This window comes from Diorhabda sublineata, chromosome X, assembly GCF_026230105.1.
Source record: "Diorhabda sublineata isolate icDioSubl1.1 chromosome X, icDioSubl1.1, whole genome shotgun sequence".
NCBI lineage: Eukaryota > Metazoa > Arthropoda > Insecta > Coleoptera > Chrysomelidae > Diorhabda > Diorhabda sublineata.
This window is the reverse complement of record NC_079485.1, coordinates 30396368-30415989: the sequence shown is the minus strand read 5'-3', so window position 1 is coordinate 30415989 and position 19622 is coordinate 30396368. Positions and strand designations below refer to the sequence as shown.

Here is a 19622-nt window from a genome sequence, read left to right as displayed (position 1 = left end):
ATAGATTTAGCACAATTCAAAAATGGCTTCGTGAACAAAAAATTATTTATTTTTCTTGACATTAGCTAGATAAGTTCTTTTTGTCAGTGCAATTATAACGTTCTATGTGTTTGAAATAAGAAAAACCATTTATAAATTGATTGAACAGATCCCTAAGCAGTTCTAATTTTTCAAAATAAAAATACCACGTCTGAAAAAATGGTAAGAATTGCAAACAGTAAGGTCTGGGCTTCCGTGAAAAAATTAGAGCGTGCATACCATATTTTAAAGAGTATCGTATTGTGAGAATTAGCAAGAAAAAAAAGTTTAAAGAATCATAAATATACTCCAAACTAATTGGCACGGATATCAAGATGCTCTCAACTAAGACGGATACATTTTGCGAATGAGAGTCATTATTCTGGACGATTAAACTTGCCAATTCAGAAATCAAAATAATAAACGATTGTTTTTATACAGACAATATAGAACAGTGCCCTGACAATGTAAGATATGAAAAAAAGCAAAATTGACTGATAAAGCCTCTGGTCTGGTGTGCGATTTCGACAAGAGGGATATCCAAACTTTATGTGGATAAAGTAAGGGGGTAGCTGTAGATTCTGGAAGGTATATTAACAACGATATCACTAAATTTGTTGATTTTTTCACGTCAACATCACATTGAAGACGATGTTTGAATGTTTTGTTCTGCCATTTTAGAAGGACAACTCAAATATTAAAATAACATACAAACCAAGATATCCGCCCTAATTACCTCAGTTTCGTCCAAGTGAAAATATTTGGGCAATTCTATCTCACAAAGATATATTATTAGCTTCGTTAGTTACTAAGCCGTTAACTATAGCAAATAAAAAAAGATACTACTCTATATTATCAAAATGACAAGTAAAAATGGGTTCAGCTTGTCACTATTTTTGATCACACTTCGTAAGTATCATATAATAAATATAATTTCTGGTAATCAACTGATTAAAAAAAAGGATGATACATTTTACCTCCTGATGTGGCTAAATTTTTATCTGGCTATCCTATTTAGGCAATTTTTTGTTGCTAATGTTATTTGGGATGTTTTAAATTGAAGCTATATGAAAGAGATATTCTTTCTAGACTTATTTGGAAATTCTTCACCATGGCATCTTAATAACAAAAGCAGCTGATGTATGTTTAGCATTTTGAGACGCATGCCATAAACTTTTTTAATAAAAAAAAAAACAAATAAATTTGATTTCTGATGTTTATATAGTTACTTTTGGCGGTACTATGAGATATTACAAAAAAAGACGACGGAAATTTATTTAAACAGAATGTAATTAATAAAAATATATTGAAAACAATTTTTTTTCTAATTATTTGTTTTTATTTTTACAGCTGCGCAGATACCTCAGCGAGGCAGTGAGTATTACTTTATTATAATATATAGATTAACCAAAAATATTAATTGAAGTTGTTTAAGTTTTTTTTTATTTTCCTTTATTGTAAATTTCTGCCATTACTTTTGTGATTCTATTTAAATATATTGTATCAAATATCTTTCTAATTTAGATAACTAAGTTTTCTTTAGATGGAATTGCAACTGTACTGCTCGTGATTCAAAATATTTTCGCAAACATTCTACAAAAAAATAGTCATCTGCTTTTTAGGTTGCAAACGGAAAGAGGACCCAGCCAGCAATTTGGAACAACTACCTACACCGAAGAAACCGAGGCTAGTTTTTACCGATCTTCAACGCCGTACCCTACAAGCTATTTTTAAGGTAAAATTAGAAAGTCTAGTACAAGAATTTTTCTTAATTTTGAATTTTTTTTTAAACCAACATTTGTTTCTACAGTGAACGGAATCACAAAAATCTTGCAAAACAAATTGGTCATGAATCCTACGCAAGTTTTTTTGAAGGATTTATTTAAGGGTTTAAAAACCCCGATTGAGCAAGATCGTCGCGCAATAATAACCCATAATGAGGATGAAGAAGGTTTTGTACATAGTAGTTTGTTTAAATTTATATCTTTCAAAGATTACATGAAAAATATATGACGTCGAGCACGGGTAACCTCATTAAAAAACTAGTTAATGGAAATATTTTCAAATTTTTTGAAAATAACACGAGACGGATTTTTTCTATGAGATAAAGATATCATTAGATAGTAGTTTTATTATTATTTATTTGCGTGTAATCCACTACCTCGCGTGTACTTCATATTGTCGCCATTAACCCACTTTTAGCCCCCATTAAAAAACATATATTAGCATTTGTTTCAGATGACATAAATGGTTCCAATAAGTTCAAGGTTATCTACAGATCATAGTTTTTAGAACGTTATGTGTATGATTAATAGAATAATGTTTTAGAGCCGCCAATGCCTTATATAATCGATATTTTGTGGAAATAATTATTTTCTTACCCCCACATTGTTAAATTAGAAAAATGTAAGCTGGCACATTCCTTTCTCACTATCACAAGTAATTGTATATTGTTTATTTTTGCAACATATTAATTGATAAAATTTGATACTCAAATATCAATTGCGATAAGTTAATAGTTTCAAAAAAATTATTAGTCTATCGATTATTTGATTGTAATTACTTCTAGAAAATCTTGACCAAGGTCAGTTTTTTTTCTTAATCCCCGTCCTTTATACTTTTTATTGTTTGTACCCAGACATCGAAAATAAAAATCCGACGCGCCATCTTTCGAATACCAATGACAAACCGCTGTACAGAGTTCATCTATCGGTCTCTTCATTTTGTGGAAATAACAACACTAATGGAAGTGAGGGGTCGCTTAAATCCTATCGTGGCTACAGTGGCTTCATAAAGACAACATGGACACATGAGAGTAGCCGCCATTTCATCTAAACTCGGTTGATTTGGCATTTGTGCTTTTCATAATAATGCTTATAAAATTTCGTAATTTATATTATCAAATATTCGATTAAAAGCTTTTCAAGGGCTCGGTAGTATTTTCAACTAAAAAAATATGAAAATAATTTATTTTGTATTGAAATTTGGGTTAAACATGGCGGCAACTCTCATGTTGCCGCACTGTTTCTGTAAAACCACTGTAATTTCAAATCCAGTTGAATATTACAAAATTAAAGAGGGCTCAATAGGTAGAAAAAAGTTTACCATTTCGAGGTTATGTTTTTGACGCAACTAGGTGCTCTAATTATCGTTTCGTTTACTTAGCAGCAGTTCCAGTTCGCTCTTCTTTTATTTTGGTATGTAATTTTAAAAAATCAATGTTTATATTTTCAACATTTTCTATCAAAATGGAAAGAGAATGTAAACAAAACATTTAGGATACACAGTGACGTTAGTCACATAACCTAAAAAGCATTTGTAGTTGATTCCAGAGAAATGGAAGCGGTAAATTTGAAAATACAGTAATCTATGAGTTTTGCACGTTACTTCTGATGTGAAGTGAACTTACTGGTGAAAGAAAATACCTTCAGGTTTAAACTTTTTAATGTTTTACACGTTTTGACTGCTCACGATATCGTTCACACTGAAAAATCGGAAAATAACAATTACAGTGTTCATTAGCTTACACTAAACGAAATGCACGTTTTAACCTAATTTTTGTGAAAATCTAATTATTTTGACACACCTACGCCATGACAAACACTCGACAACTGTAAGTCACTCATGCAAAGATCAAAATGGGGGCTCCACGGCGCCCCTTGAAATTTGGATACAGACTAAGCTTATTATCCCCTACATATATATGGTTGATTTACATTAAGAACAACTTTTTTTATGACTCTACGATGATTCTATTTTTTGTGGTTTTCTTCTAGTTTTTCTACAATGAAATAACGGATTAACTGTTAGGTATCTTTGATTTATTCTTTTGTATAATTTCTTCTATTTTGCCATTTTTTTCGTTATTTGTAAACTTTTAAAGACATAATGAAATCACTTACCTTTTTTATCCTATTAATAAATAAATGAAACTATACTTGTGAAAAATAGGACTTGTTATCTAGGCTATAATTTGTTCTGACAAAAATGCAGCAATTTCCTAACTGAAAATTGCAACCGTTTATATCTTAGCTGTATTGTTAATTTAAATTTTATTATATTTTAGGAGACGAAAAGGCCATCGAAGGAAATGCAGGTAACGATAGCTAGGCAACTCGGTCTCGAACCAACAACAGTGGGCAACTTCTTCATGAATGCACGAAGAAGATCCATGGACAAATGGAAAGACGAAGACCCGAAAGCTGCCTCATCAATGCTACACCAACAGATGTCTCCTGGAATGGATCAAGACGACTTAGAACAAGATGGCGATATGGACAATGATATGGATGATCAAGATGACGTCTTGTGACATGCGTTCCGCGATCGTCACTTGTTATTGCTGTGACACTTTGTTTAAGTGTAGCGTTTTTTAGAACAATTAGCCTAGTGTAGATTCACCAAATTGTGTATTTGACCTAACATTTTGTTTCTTGTTGGCGGCAAATTTATAAGACAATCCTTTAATACTGAGCATGTACAAGAATTACAAATATATCAAAGTTCCAAAGATAAATACCAGATTCTCAAATAACAACCATAATTTAATAATTTGCCCTATGCAAATAACTCATATAAATTTATTTTGTATTACATTTGGAAAAGGACTCAAAGTTTCTCTAATTTTGTATATATAGGCATTATTGTTCTCAATCTGTGATTTATCTTAGCATTTTATCAACATACAAATGTCGAAAGACTTCAGATTGGGAATCTATTGAGGCTTCAGATAACCTTAAGGTTGAGTAACAGACAATTTGTACATTTTGATACTAAAAAATATGTAACAATGTGATTAAAACCAAAATATATTTGTAAGTTTCTTATTTAAATTACTTAAAGCCAAAAGCCCAATAGAATAAGTTTGATTTCTATTCATCCAAAAGCACTCAATTTACATTTCCTGTTTATATTATTGGATAAAAGGAATCTAATAAAATTTTCCATAATCAAAGTATACAATTGTGTTGTTGAGCACACTCAAGACATTTTTGTAGTATTTTCCTCAATATTTTTATGAAATCCTCTTAAACTGCCTATCCATTATCAATTTTCACTTGTACAGTTGGGTAAAAAACAGTAATATCAGAGAACTCAGATTCCCGAGGTTTAATTCACCCCAAAATTTGTATATATTACAATTGGAATTATTAACTTGATCATAGAACAGTATTACATTCAAAAACTGATGGAAAAGTCAAACTTTCCGAAATTTAAATGGCTACTTAATTTAATGAACAACAATAATAATTTATAAAATATACAGATTAAGAAAATTTATCACTTCTTCATCTAGGACCATATATTTTTACTAAAATGAAACTAGAAAATATAAACAAACATATCAATTAATTTTTTCTGACTTAACTACTTTTGACATCAATGCACTTGCTATATTCTGAATATATCTATCTGAGTTATTTAATCCTCAAAAACAAAATCTATGGGGAACATTGAGATAATAGTAAAATCAAACCAATCAAAAATGCAGATTGGTAATTAATTCAAATCTCTTAACATTTGTGTAAATAATGTTGCATAATTTATGGTATCTTTGTAAGGAGTTAATATCCTTATGTTCCCACGGTAGGTGACATCCTTTACAATTATCGAATGTAATTGATATATTATTAAATATATGAATTATTATTAATGTAGTTATTGAATATGTGAAAACAATTCGTCCATAAAAACCATTCTGGAAGTTTGTTCACGGTTTTGATATTTTAATTTGTAAGAATCCCGAGTGAAATAGATTTGTCCAAGGAAAATACAGTCCGCCAAAAAAGTATCGCCTCACTATGATTCCTGAGATAGAACTTCGTCTATCTTATCTTATCTTATATTATCAGTTTCCTGTATTTAAATTAATAACAGACAGTGCTGTGTTTCCTCATCAAGACCTAATGGCATCACGACAACGTCTTAGAATATTTGTGACCAAGTCCTCCAAGTAATTTTGCTCGAAATTCTCCCACTCATTAATCAATACCTCTTGAAGACGTTGATGGTCAAATGATACCAAATCTTTGGATCTCAACCTTCCATAAATATTGTCTCACACATACTGAATTGAGTTTAAGTCAGGGCATTGCCAATAAAAGGGGCATGAGTATCAACATGTGGCTCTAAAATCTCTGTAATGTACCTATGAAGAATTAATGATACTCCAACTACCAGTACCAATTCTATGTAAACCCTTAGAGATATTACACCCCACAACATCATAGATCTTCCTCTAAAATTTGTTGAATATCTTATGTTGCAAAGAAAATCTTAACCTAGCTGCACGGTGGGCCCTTATCAGTTGAGGAGCAGTATAAGCTATTCTGCATCTAATTCCAGAATTTCTCGAAACACTTCTCACGATCTGTGCTTCAGCTAACTCTTGTTAACTGATTAATTTTCATTAACAGCAATTAATCGAACAATTTGCTTCGACGGTAAATTTAATTTAAAATTGCCAAGTAATACACAAAGTGTGTACTCTCGATCTGTGCCGAACAAAAACTGATGAGAAGCAAAATCCAAAACATTTTTTTATGAAAATTAAACTAATCAATATAATAAAAATTCCACTGACGTTGATTTTGTAAGCAATGTTGCCATTTTTATGGGTTATGCGATACTTATTCGGCATAGTGCATATTAGATTGATATCATTACAGAAGATGACTTGATCATACAATTATTTGTCTTCATATCATTTATGTAATACTTCCATATGGACAGTTTTTATAAGTGGACGCTATTCCGACTGAGAAGGACAGAATGATGACGATTTCTCTATCCTCCGAGGTTCCAGCTCGGTTCTGCGCATTCTCAAGTATGCGTAGTATAGATACAGTGTCTCAAACGAGAGAGAGAGAGAGAGAGAGAGAAAATAGTATATTGTGGGTACTTTAATATTGGGATATTCCTTCCCGTTTAACCTGTCACAAACACATGGAAAGTGAATTGATGCAGCTCACATTGGGCTTTACAAACATGAAGTTATTTCATTTAAATAGCATTTTTGTTGAAAATTTGACTTTTCTTACACGGAGATATAAGTTGTTGGCTGTAATTTTATCGAATACGATAACAAAACATTCGATCATTATTTTTTTTTTTATATATTATTTATATTATATATTGAGTTATGTAAATTCCTCATTCACCAATAGTACAAAATTAATTATTATATTGCGCTTCCGGTTTTGTGCAGTCAGGTATTAGGGTGTGTTTATTAAAAATAGTGTCTAAATACAGATTTATTTCTATTTGTAAACAACAGTTTCTACTTTAATACCAAATTATGTAAATTTCAATATTTGGTTTTATCATAATTGAACGACAAAATTATTTCATGTTTACACCTTTTTTTATTGAAGAATTAATCTAGAAACTTATGTTTATCGATGAAATTTCTCTGTTTCCATATATCTTTACATTCCAAAAGTGTAAAATTTATCCTGGTTAGGAGAAATTGATATTTCTATTTAAAAAAAAGTACAAGTTTGAGCCTAACTGACTGGTTTTTACCATATCATTACAATACAACTGATACTTTAAAAATTAGTCAGTTATATTGGGAAGTATCTGAATAATCTTTCAAAATACTCTTTTTAAAGATAATTAAATTGAACATTTGACAATAGAAAGACATCAATAGAAAATAAGAAACATAAGATACTTCTGCAGTAAGGCAAAATGAAAACAGTTATTTGTTAAGTTATTGTCTATTTTCAAAAACCTTGTATCTAACATAGGAGGCATGAATGATTTTTCTTTTTTTATTATTACTTTGTTTTATCAATTTTCTGAAAACAATCAGTGATTGGACTAAAAGTCTATAATTGGATCTTCATCAAATTGGGGATGAGCCCGATTAATTATTCAACATTTGGGATTTTTGCCAGCTTTATTGTTTCCATAATCGAACTATACATTTAACTTTGTCCAGCTAGAGTCATTTATAATCAAAACTAGCTCCAAACAGATTTAATTTTTTTTTCTAATATTGTTCATAAAATCTTGATTATTTATAGACTAGTTAATTCGTTCAAAATAATAACATTTGCGTAACAAAAACATTTGAAAAATAAGATGACTGATAACAGTAAATATGGCAACATTGCAAATGTGAAACTAGAATAAACATGTGGTTTATTTCTTCTAAATAATTTCCATTATGTTTTAAGACTTTTTTCAATCAAAATATATGGAAAAATATACAAATAGACGATTTTACTACTTGTAAATAACACTAATTTTAGTTTTTGCAGCAAAATAATTTCAATATTTATCTTTTAGCGAGACAATCTGAATTTTATTTAGACCCTCCACATATTAAATTTTGTAATGAATACCCACTTTATCGGTATTGCAGAATGCTAGTCAATGAAATTAAAATTTTAATTTATTCTGACAATAACGTATAATATTAAAATATAAATATAAAAATCTGAAGTATTATTTACAACGAAATAGATTCGAAATTAATCGGGATGAAAAAATTCATATGAAATCATTTTATATATTTAAATAAGATACTAAAGAAATGATGAATATATTTCAATATTCCGTATACGAGGTCTGGCTATTAAATAACGAGACTGGTTACGAAAAAGGGTTTTGTTTTGTTTCGAAGCAGATATTTTTCTAACCTTTCAAGAAAATCTGAGCAGACCTGTTGATGCAAGAGCTTTTGGTCAGGAGTCAGATTTTTTGGCACCAGCTTTTTCATGTGTAATTCCTCATGTAAATTTTTTCTAATCGTTTCTTTATCGACTTTTACAGCCTCGGCAATCATCCGAGGATCTGCACACACAATTTGGTTGATTTTGGTTACTGTTTCCGGAGTTGAAACATTTACTGGACGACCTGGGTGCTGGTCATCTTCAGTGCTCTCTGGGCCCTTACTAAAGCGCTTACACGACTCAAAAACACGCGCACGAGATAGAGAATTGTCCCCATAGGCCTCTTCCAACAATTTATAGCACTCAGGCGGATTTTTTTTCAATTTAACGAGAAATTTGAGACTGATACGTTGCTCTTGCTTTTCGTCACACATGGTGAGAAAAAAACACGTTCATTTCAAACCACTACCGCACAAATACCATAATAGTGACGGAAACGTGTTTTGGGACGTGCATTGACAAGATATCTAGATACCCCACCCGTCTAGGGCGCCCTCTAGGACCACAGTCTCGTTATTTAATAGCCAGACCTCGTAAATCTCTTAGAATAAAATATAGATATTGATGATGAAACAAGGTTCTGCACTAAAATTGAAATATGCTGTATTAATTTTTTTGAAATGAATCTACCTTTTTAGTACAACAATCGTAACCTGTTAAAACAAGAAAAACGAAACAGAAAAAAGTACTAAACAGCCTTAAGTTCCAAAAAACGTTGAAATATTTTGATCCAATTATGAATGTATTGAAAAAGTGCCAGTTTTTGTCAATTTACTGGAAAGCCCCCTTCATGTTGTTTATAGTTCAGGACGTTCCAAGAAAATTATTTGAAAAATTGAAATATAGATATTTAAAAGTGTCCTCAAAGTATAGAATTTTTTTTTCATACTTTGTGGCACTAAATTTTGGAAAATTGACTTTAAAAGAATGTATATTTGAACACTATTCTAACTGGCATCGAGAAACAATACTGTTTTCTTGTAATTGAATTAAAAAACTAAAAATCATTTATTGAAGAAATAAAAATCAATACATCAATAGAAAATATGTAATTATTAAAAAAATAGCAACTTTATATTCAATAATTTTCTTCTATCTTTTTTTAAATATTTAAAAATCAATATTTAATCATAGTAAATACAAGAAAAAAATTTATTGACAAATTTTTGTATGTTGAACTCAATGTTAATTGATTTTTTTTTTTATTTTTAGGAGCTCATTATATCACAACCTTTTTCAATTATAAGTTTTTTTCTTGAGATATTCTGTTAACCTTTCATATTTCAAATTCAAATTATTTTCAAATAATGTAACCACCCTTTGGCATGAAATCGCAAACTTCCAGTGTAGTATAAAAGAAACAAATTAGTTTTTATCTAATATATTTCAAATTCATATTTTTGCTTCTTTTTCCAAAAATTAGTTCAAGTCTTTTTTTACATGATATTTGAGTCAATTTAAATGTATTTTCAATCCATCTGTCAAGATCTAATTAAGAATAAATTGATAGTGTGTGAAGGGCTTCAGAAATGATTTTGTTGTAACGATTTGACTACGTAGAGCAGCTGTGCAGTGAAATTCGGAATGTATGGTGATTTTTTGTTATCTAGTCAAACTGTACATAATTGTTATTAGTTGCCTCTTTTTATTTATTGTAATTTATTCAATTAATAATTAATTATAAGAAAGCTAGATATGTAATATTACCTATTTAAGTTGTAGAATTTAAACATTTAATTTAATCCCACGACCTATTTAGTCAAAATGTTTTCTTCTACAGGTCAAATACGAATAATGAAATTTCTACACGAAAATTTGTAAAATATTGCGCTATATTTTGGTAAGAAAATCTAAAGTTTATATTTTAGCACAAATAAAATGGTCTGTATATAAGTACGGATAGATAATGTACAAAATAGCATTTTCTTTTTTGTGTTTTTGTGTACGACAAGTAGATCAATTTTTATGTCCATTTTACAGTGTCAAACTCTCCATTTTGTTCTTGTGAAATATATTTTGCTTGTAATAACAATAACTTATATGTATTGTTATTACTGTCCAAAACATACAACCATCAATTTTACAAAGAATTAAACTTTTAAGATCTCTATAACAAATCGGCAATTGACCATAAATGTAATACTTCTATATGGACAGTTTCTATAAGTGGAAGCTGTTCCGATTAAGGAAGACAGAATGGCAACGATTTCTCTATCCTCCGAGGCTCTAGCTCGGTTTTACGCATTCTCAAGCATGCGCAGTATAGATAAAGTGTCTCGAACGAGAGAGAAAATGAATATTGTCGGCACCATAATGTTTTTCCCACACCGACTGTCCATATAGAAGTATTACACATACGCAATTGACACTAAGATAGTACTCGAGCTATATATAGATGGAGACTCAGTTCTTTTTGAATTCCATTTGAAATTATGACTGCTTCCACAAAGGGCCAGAAAAAATCAAAAATATGCGCACTGAGAAGACATATGAAAGACACAAATTAGCGGGAAAATTATTATACAATCCATCCATACTACTGCGATATTTTATGAAAAGTACTCTGTGCCAATTTTGTAACTAAATTATTTCAAAATAATTTCACGAAACTAAAGTGTTCGGGGCGTCGTTTTAGCATTCCAGCCGCTCTGTACCTATACCTGAAAAGATATTTTGTGTGTGACTCTCCATATCGTTGCTTTGCCACGAAAATACATAAACCCAAAGGAGGCTATGTTTCTGGGTTTTAGTCCACTTCCCTACCTGCAGCTGTCGTCCTCTGTCATGCCTATCGTCTTAAAGTCGTATTTCACAGGGAAATAACGTGTCACCACTTTAATGTCGTTTCTAGGCATCTCGAGTTCCTCAGAGTTCTTAGCTGATTTGTTTATCATATTTTTAAATTGTTTTAGGCCTGGAGTGTTTCTTTTTAGTGAGACTGCATCTGATTCTTTAGCCATCCGTTCAGTTCATTATTGATGTGGCATCTCATGATGGTCTTTCTTTCTTTTTTGTCAAGGCTATCTGCTTCGTGGTATACCTTGGTGCTACTAGATAGGTCTCCAATAAAACAATCCTGAACACACATGGTTATTGCTAGCAACTTCGCATGAAAAATGGTGAGTGCTTTTTGTAGTGGTCTAAAAAGTACTAAATTCACCAATTTGAGCTACCTTCTAACCATCTTTATACCATAGAGATGCATTTCGAGCTTTCAGAAGGTGTTTATTTACCCAAAATTGGTGGTCATTGATTATCAGTTCGAACGAGATATGTCAGATTCATATTTTTTTCATATAGACTATCTTGTGAACCCCTTTTTTATTATCTTTTTTTGTAGCTGTTTTTTTCTCGAATATATGCACAATTCGGACTGTTTCTTAATTTGTAAGTGACCTTCAAATTTCAAGGACCAGCTGGCACGTGCAGTACAAAGTTTTGCGGCGGTAGACGTTAATAAATCAACATACTACAAAGTTTATTACACACTTATTACATTAAATAAAAACATTTTATATGAACAATAAAAACACGTAAAAAACATTTAAGCCCGTGAAAGTCTATAAAAGCTTATATTTTATTGACATTTACAGCAAAGATTGGACCGACACCCTACTACCCTACTTTATTCAATTTTATGATGTAAATAGATGAATCATTCCACGGGGAGTATAAAAAACAATAAATGTCATTCTTGAAAAAACACAACAATATTGGAAAATTGGGTTATGTGGTGAACTTTTTCATTTCCACCCTTTTTTTATACAGAAAGACAGTTTTTTGGGATGTCTCGGAATTTGACCAATTTCGAATAGATGTCGCTAGTTATACTAGTTTCATACACGCTCGAAGTCCAGTTACTGAAGAGATTGGAAAATGAGAAAAAGTAGCGCGTGTGGGGAAAATCATTTTCTAAAAGATGTGGCATTGTTTATTAAAAAATTTTGGGTCCTATATCTAACATTATACGAGAAATATACATAGAATATACTACCAGAGGTAGCTCACTTTTTGAAGCTATTGTTTCTACTAAAGACTTGGACGCAGCTCCCTGCATAGACTTTGAAGAGTAATTTAATGACCAATTCGATCTCTGGATTAATCATGGTGCATTTATTTCATGGCCAGCAAATAGTCCGGATTTGAAACACGTTTTTGTGGTCAATAACAAAATTGAAGCATTAATTTGTGGATTAAATGGGAGCAATGTTCAGTATCCACTTGTTTTTTGTTTTTATTCGTGAAAATATTTTGGGAAAATCAGTTGATTCAGTATAAATTTATCTCCAATGGTCACAATATCAACAGGGTGATTAAATTATAGTAAATAACGAGCTATCTCTTGAGATTTAGATCTTAAAATGTTTAAATCCGAAAAATCTAGGGGGTTAGAGTATTTAACAGTTTATTTTGAAATTTAATAGAGTTTTCTTCACGAAATACTGTTAAAAGTCTATGTAAATATTACGGGACAAAAAATACTTATAAATACCTATTATTGTTGGGATCACTTTTGCTATGAAACTTAAAGTAACTCTCATACAAAGATTTGTGGGCTTGGGTTAGTTTTTTTATATCTGAATATTTAAATGTATGCTATTATAACCATAGCTGCCCTTTTGTTACTTTGTATGATAATTTAAAAATAAAAAAAAAACACCATTCGTGGTATAAAGACAACCACGGTATGCCTTAATGAAACATGTTAACTGTTGTATAAATCTAGTCAGCACTCGTCATTTTTTTTTCTTTAATGTCCCCCTTTGTGAATGTTATATTTTTAAAACGTATCCACATATTTCGTACTGGAATATATATATTTCTTTTCCACAAATACAGAATTTTCACTGATTACGTTTTTAGTAAAAAAAATCAATTCATTAGATTTTAAAACGGAATTGAAGCAAATAGTTTTTCAATTTTTTTCCTTAGATTTCTTATTGAAAGAATCAGTGACTACTTTTGGTGTTTTCATTTTTCGGATTTTATTTTTGTATCCAAACCTAGCACTATTCATCGTGTTTGAGTGAATTTTTTATTTTTGTGTTATATAAATCCGTCATTCAATTATTACAATATTTATAATATTGATGTTTAATTAGATTAAAACGAAATATGTGTGATGAAATGTAATACTCTGTAGTGATTTGTCAGTTAGTGTCAGTAATGTAAAGATTCTTTCATAATTTGGACCGAAAAAGATATATGAAAAGGGATATATGAAAATAACAAATAAAGAAAAAACATTAAATATTGTTTCAACAATTTATTCTTATGATCAAAATAAAATCAAGCATTTTCTTTAAATGTTATATTTAATATATCGAGTGAAACGGGTGTCTGATTAATTATTTAGAATTTTTTTGACATCCGTGTGACGTTTACCACAAGTTTTTGCACGACCAGCACTTTGAAACTTCTTTTTACTTCAGTGTAAGTGAAAAAGAAGCTGTTTTAAGACAAGTTTTCAATATAATTAGCGCAGATTGAATAAAAAAAATATTATTATGAACATTTTGAAATCCTCACTTTTCAATTAGTTTTAACATTCAGATTCACGTCAAATTTGATGAACAATAAACTATTCTGATGAAATGGAAGAGAAGGAACTAAAGCAGCTCTAGTATAAAGACAAAATTTCCAAATCAGAAAAGTGATGGGGCTAAATATAAATATGGAATCGAAAAAAAGTAGGAAAACAAAAATTATATTTCCTCTCTAAACAAAATAAGTGATGATTATCTAGAAATATTATCGATCAATACCCACAAAAGTACATTACGAAAACCAACACAAAATATAGCAAACAAGCATTAAGTTATAAAAAAAGCCAGGACGAGCACTGAGAAGAAGTATACAGAAAAAAAATCATATGGAAATTTACAACATACAGTTTAACATTATTCCTACCGGGGTCGGTCAAATGATCGGTATTTCACAACTTATATTTTTAATATTGAATGCTACCTAATAGCCAGCTTACCGGTATAAAAATATATGTTTTTCATTCGAAAGTTCATAATCTACATTTTATTCTTTTTCGTTGATTTTTTTACAAATGGGCTTCCCAATTGTAAATTTTCCCAGATTAAGATTTTACCGAATAATTTTTTGCCATTTGGTCAGTCATATTTGCGCAAAATTTGGTGCTTTTATACAGGGTCCGGCGGTGGATTGTGACGCTTTTCGCTACACTGTAGTGATTAGAAATTTTGTTGTAAAAGAAGTAAAAATCTCCGAAAAATAATACTCATTGAATGCAGTTTTTAACAGTTTATTATGTTTTAAAAATTACAGATTTTAAATGTCCACCATTAAACAATGTGCGAGGCTCGTTTAGGTACACTTTAGACTTTAAATAGGCCCATAAGAAACAATCTGGAGCCGTTAAGTCAGGAGAACGTGCTGGCCAAGCAAGGTTTCCATTTCGGGAAATTTTACGTGATCTTCAATTCTCAATCTGCGTAATTCGGCAGTAAGAAATGTTTGTAGCATTTGCAAATATCGCTCCGAGGTAACGGTTACAGTTCGATTGTTCTCTTCAAAAAAATATGGTCCAATAATCCCAAGGGTTGCAATACCGCACCAAATCGTAATTTTTCAGCATGTAAAATTTTCTCATTGGTTGTTCTGCGCACCAATATCGAAAGTTTTGTTTATTAACAAAACCCGATAAACAAAAATTAGCTTCATCCGACATAATTAAATTATCCATCAGATCTTTTCTTTCTCCCAACAATCTTACGAATTTATGCACAATCTGTATTTTATACGGGTGAAACTCAAGTTCATCATGCAAAATACGGCGAACTGTACGATTTGATAAGTTCAGAGCCCCTGTATGTTTATTCGCTGAACGTGTTGCACTGGCTGTTACTGCTTCTTCAACTCTTCGAATATTTTCAGGCGTTCGCACAGAACGGGAAGAACCAGCAAACCTATCACAGACAGTTCCATGCGCTTTCCACTTCTTAAGACATTGCAAAATCGTTTCAATGTAAGTCGTTACGACGAACACGTGTTGATTTACCGACCAATTCTCCATAGCTACTGAACTGCATACAATAACAAACACTTTAGTCATAAACAGAACTCTCCCACCTATTCACGTGTCAGGCAGAGGCGCGTTAAAATGTGTCACATCCAATGCCGTACCCTGTACAAATAAATTGTCTCCGGTGTTCGGGTGTCATTTTATTAATCTTGTACGGATTAGTACATTGAACTGAGAATTATAACTTCCTTTTTTGACTTAGCTTTGTGAACTATCAACATACAATTGTATGAGCGATAGAGTTTGGTCGAGTAAAGTGCCATGTCGTAGTTTTTCAGTTTTCCAAATCTTGTTGAGTCTTTTCTATTTGCTCTAATTGTCTCAACAATCGTAGTTTTTTGCTAAAAGTTTTGTTGCTAAAGATATGCGTGAAAAAAAGTTGTCCGTGGCTATATTTCTTCAACATCCTACATACGGTTCTACTAATTTCATTATGACAAACTCTTCAAGAGGAGCTGAGGGTTCCTTACTTTCATCTTTTCTCAAATACGGAAAGCCGTTTATTATGTATTCGCTACATACATCGGATACTAAGCAAAATTCTAATCCAAATTTGTCCAGTTTATTGGGCATATATTGAGTGAATTTACACCTTGCTATAGTAATACATGGCTCTAGTTTAAACAATTTCAACTATTGTTAACAAACTTCGGAAATCATAGCAAATTTATCGTTGGCTTCATTGATTTCTGTCATCAAATCGAATCTCCGTAAATTCATAATTTGAGAAAAAAGGCGGGAACCACTTATTATTCTATAGAAGTGTTATAATGCATATAACTTTGCAGTAGACAGTTCCCACTCATATCCCAATCTGTAACAGTTCATTAAACCCTTATCGAGTCGCATCTCTTTATATACCCTTCTGAGGTACATGTGGTGCGACTCAATTTGAGCGAATCTTCAAATTACAAAAGAGAGCTGTTAGATATTTACTCGGACTAAACAGCAGGACTCACTGAGGGACTTCTTCAAAAGATTAAAAATTCTAACTCATCCTGCTTATTTAACTTTGAATCCGTTTGCGTAATTCGTAAGCACGCTTCTCCAATTTCAGAAAGATCGTTACACGGCTATCTACTTAGGAACGCGGAGCACGACCTTTACCTATCTACTCCAGGTTCAGAATTAGTTGAGGGCTCAATATTTTACAATGCAAAAAAATGCACAATCACTTGCCAATTGGAATCAAATCGATATCATCTTTTTCCGCATTCCGCGATAATTTGAGCGCATATTTAATGGGAAGTGCCTTCTACTCTGTAAACGACTTCTATTCTAATAATGTTTAATTCCGGGCATGCTGCTTACTGGTTCGTTACTTATTGTGTTTTTCTTCTGTATATTGAAATTTTATTTTATTTGTATCTTTATTTAGTTATTTTTATGTTTGTTTTTTAGTTTTTGCAAGCTTTTGTCTACAAATTGTAACAATTTTTTGACAATAAAGCATTTCTCTCTTTCCAACACTCTAAATGCCTCTTCGTCTGGGCACTTTCTTATAAGTTCGATTATATTCTTTTCCATTATCACATAAAAATATAAATAAACACGAAACTAAGGCACTTATAGAATAAAATCGTACCACAACTACATTACCTTTCGTTTGTAACGACTTTATAGTTTTGGAATTGAGTCTTATAGAGGAACTATTAAAAAAAATGTATAACCACACCAAGACCAATCAAATGACCGGTCTTGGTAGGTAAGGCAGACTACACATTTTTCTCAGATAATAAACAATAAAAAAAAAATAAGTGAATATCGATGTATCATACATATATATGAACTATTTGACCGGCCCTGGTAGGAATAGTGTTAAAGCTGGTCTTCTTACCCCCCTGAAACTATTCAGTCATCTGTATTGTAATGAAATACCTGCTGGCGTCGTCAAAAGCATCGTGATTGGCATGTCCAAACCATTTTTACCAATCAAAAAATGTATTTCTTTTTTAGTATTTATTTATATCGTGGTTATTTGTGGTAAATCATTCATTATTATTTGTTATCTTCTTCTTTGTTTCCTGCTACTGCATTTGAGCAAAACGATTGTTAGGTCGGGCGCAAGTTGAGACGCAGTCAACACGTGTAGGGCAGCATAGCGCAAGGGAAGACATTTCGAGAAAACTTTGTGGCGCAGTTGCCAGTTCACTGCTGCATTTTGACGAAGGTGGACGTGTTTTCTCTTAAATTTGAGCTCTGAGTCGAATTCTGATGACGAGTTCTTAACAATACTTCTACTGTACCAGAAGTCAAGATCGAAGCGATCCAGAAGTGAATTAAAAAAAGACAAACTAACGGGGAATTTGCGCTGACGAGGGAACTCTCGAGTGAACATGAATGAATAATTATTTCACACTATGATTCAACCTATAATTTACTCTGGTGGTTTCGCACTAGTTCAATCAATTTTTCTTCACGAGATTCCCTAAACACCTGTAGGTAAATGTGCGAGTGTGACGCAGTTTCTGTGTGACATTCACGAGTCCTTCATTGGCACAGCCCTGCACGTGTCGACTACTACCCGGCCTTATCCGCTGCTATGTTTTACTCATATATAGTAAAAATCCAATTCTCTTGTTTTCTCTTAAAATTCTCACAAATATCATGAGTATAAATATTAGATTTGTGTTTGATTTGATAAAGATTGTCTATATATTTCATTACAAAGTGAATCAGACCTACGGCAGATGAAATTACAAGGAAAGAAGCCTCGAAAATAGGCAAAAATAAAAAGGAGAGCTGGATCGAACTCCCAAAATTAGAGGAGAATAATCAAAATATAAGTTTAAGCTTTCTATTTATTGAAAACTTTTCAAGAAGCAGCTTAATTTAAAAAAAAATTGATAATTCAAGAGTTTTAGAAAATTATGTTTTTTAAAAAAAATCAAATAATTGCGTTAACTTTGCGATACATATTAGTGCAATAGATGAAACGTGTAAACGTGTAAAAAATGGCAATACCATATCCCATCAGTGTACGAAGCTACACGGTTCTGTAGAAATATAGCGTTGATTAAAGAAATATTGACATAAAAAATTGTTTATTTTGAAATCCTTAAACCATTATACTCCACCCTTATCTTAATTCATTTTTCAATAAATCCTAACTCCTCTTCATACTCATTATATAGTTTTAATACAGAATTATTTATTTATTATATACGGCGATCCAAAATTGATAGAAGGCACGGTGATTAGCACACATTGCCAGATTTCCACAGCCGCGAATTGTGAGAATGTTGGTGAGGAGAGGAGAACAAAGGAAAAGAAGAGGAGGGTGCCCAAAGAAAAAATGACTACAAGAAGTCTAGCGAGGTGGAGGAGTAGCAAAGACCCGGAGGAAGTGAAAAAGAAACCAAGTGTCTAGACGACCTGTAGGGCTGAACTATAAACACGTATAACAAAAGTGGCCCCCAAAAACTCCCAACTGGAAATTAATTGGTACTTTATATACGATAATCGAATTTTTCAACAAATTATGATAAATCTCATGCTATAGCACAGACAAAAAAAATACAATAGAAACTCTAAGTTGCTAGAATAAAACGGCTGTTTGATTGGGACAGCCTTCATGATTTATACTCTATTATATCAATGCTGGACTGTTAAATCTTATGCTATAGCACAACAAAAATAATAACAATAGAAACTAGGTTGCTAAAATTAAACGGCTGTTATAGACAACTTCAAAAAAAAATTGAGCTCAAAATAAGGCCCCGTGAAATGATATTTAATTCAAATGGATAAAATGTTGCGCAAATTAGAGAAAAAAAGCTTAAATTGGAGGCAAATTTCATCATTTCCACATTTTGTGTTCTATTCAAACTTTTTTGCACAAATTTTATGACTGATCTCCTTGTATAAAT

At 31.5% G+C, this 19622-nt stretch overlaps 1 protein-coding gene across 2 annotated transcripts in view; it reads left to right on the top strand.

Annotated features, from left to right (window-relative positions):
• Positions 1 to 18787, top strand: part of LOC130451415 (homeobox protein onecut) — a 43135-nt gene extending 24348 nt beyond the window's left edge. Inside the window, exons 2-5 of one of the 2 annotated variants that reach the window (XR_008910728.1) lie at positions 1369 to 1392; positions 1641 to 1753; positions 4085 to 8631; positions 8705 to 18787. Coding sequence is in view for 1 of the 2 variants with exons in the window: in XM_056790412.1 (XP_056646390.1) it covers positions 1369 to 1392; positions 1641 to 1753; positions 4085 to 4330 (383 nt within the window). In the remaining variant the exon portion in view is untranslated. Of the gene's footprint in view, positions 1 to 1368; positions 1393 to 1640; positions 1754 to 4084 lie in introns of both variants that reach the window. The other variant, XM_056790412.1, reaches the window with a different exon arrangement.
• Positions 18788 to 19622: the final 835 nt, after the last annotated feature.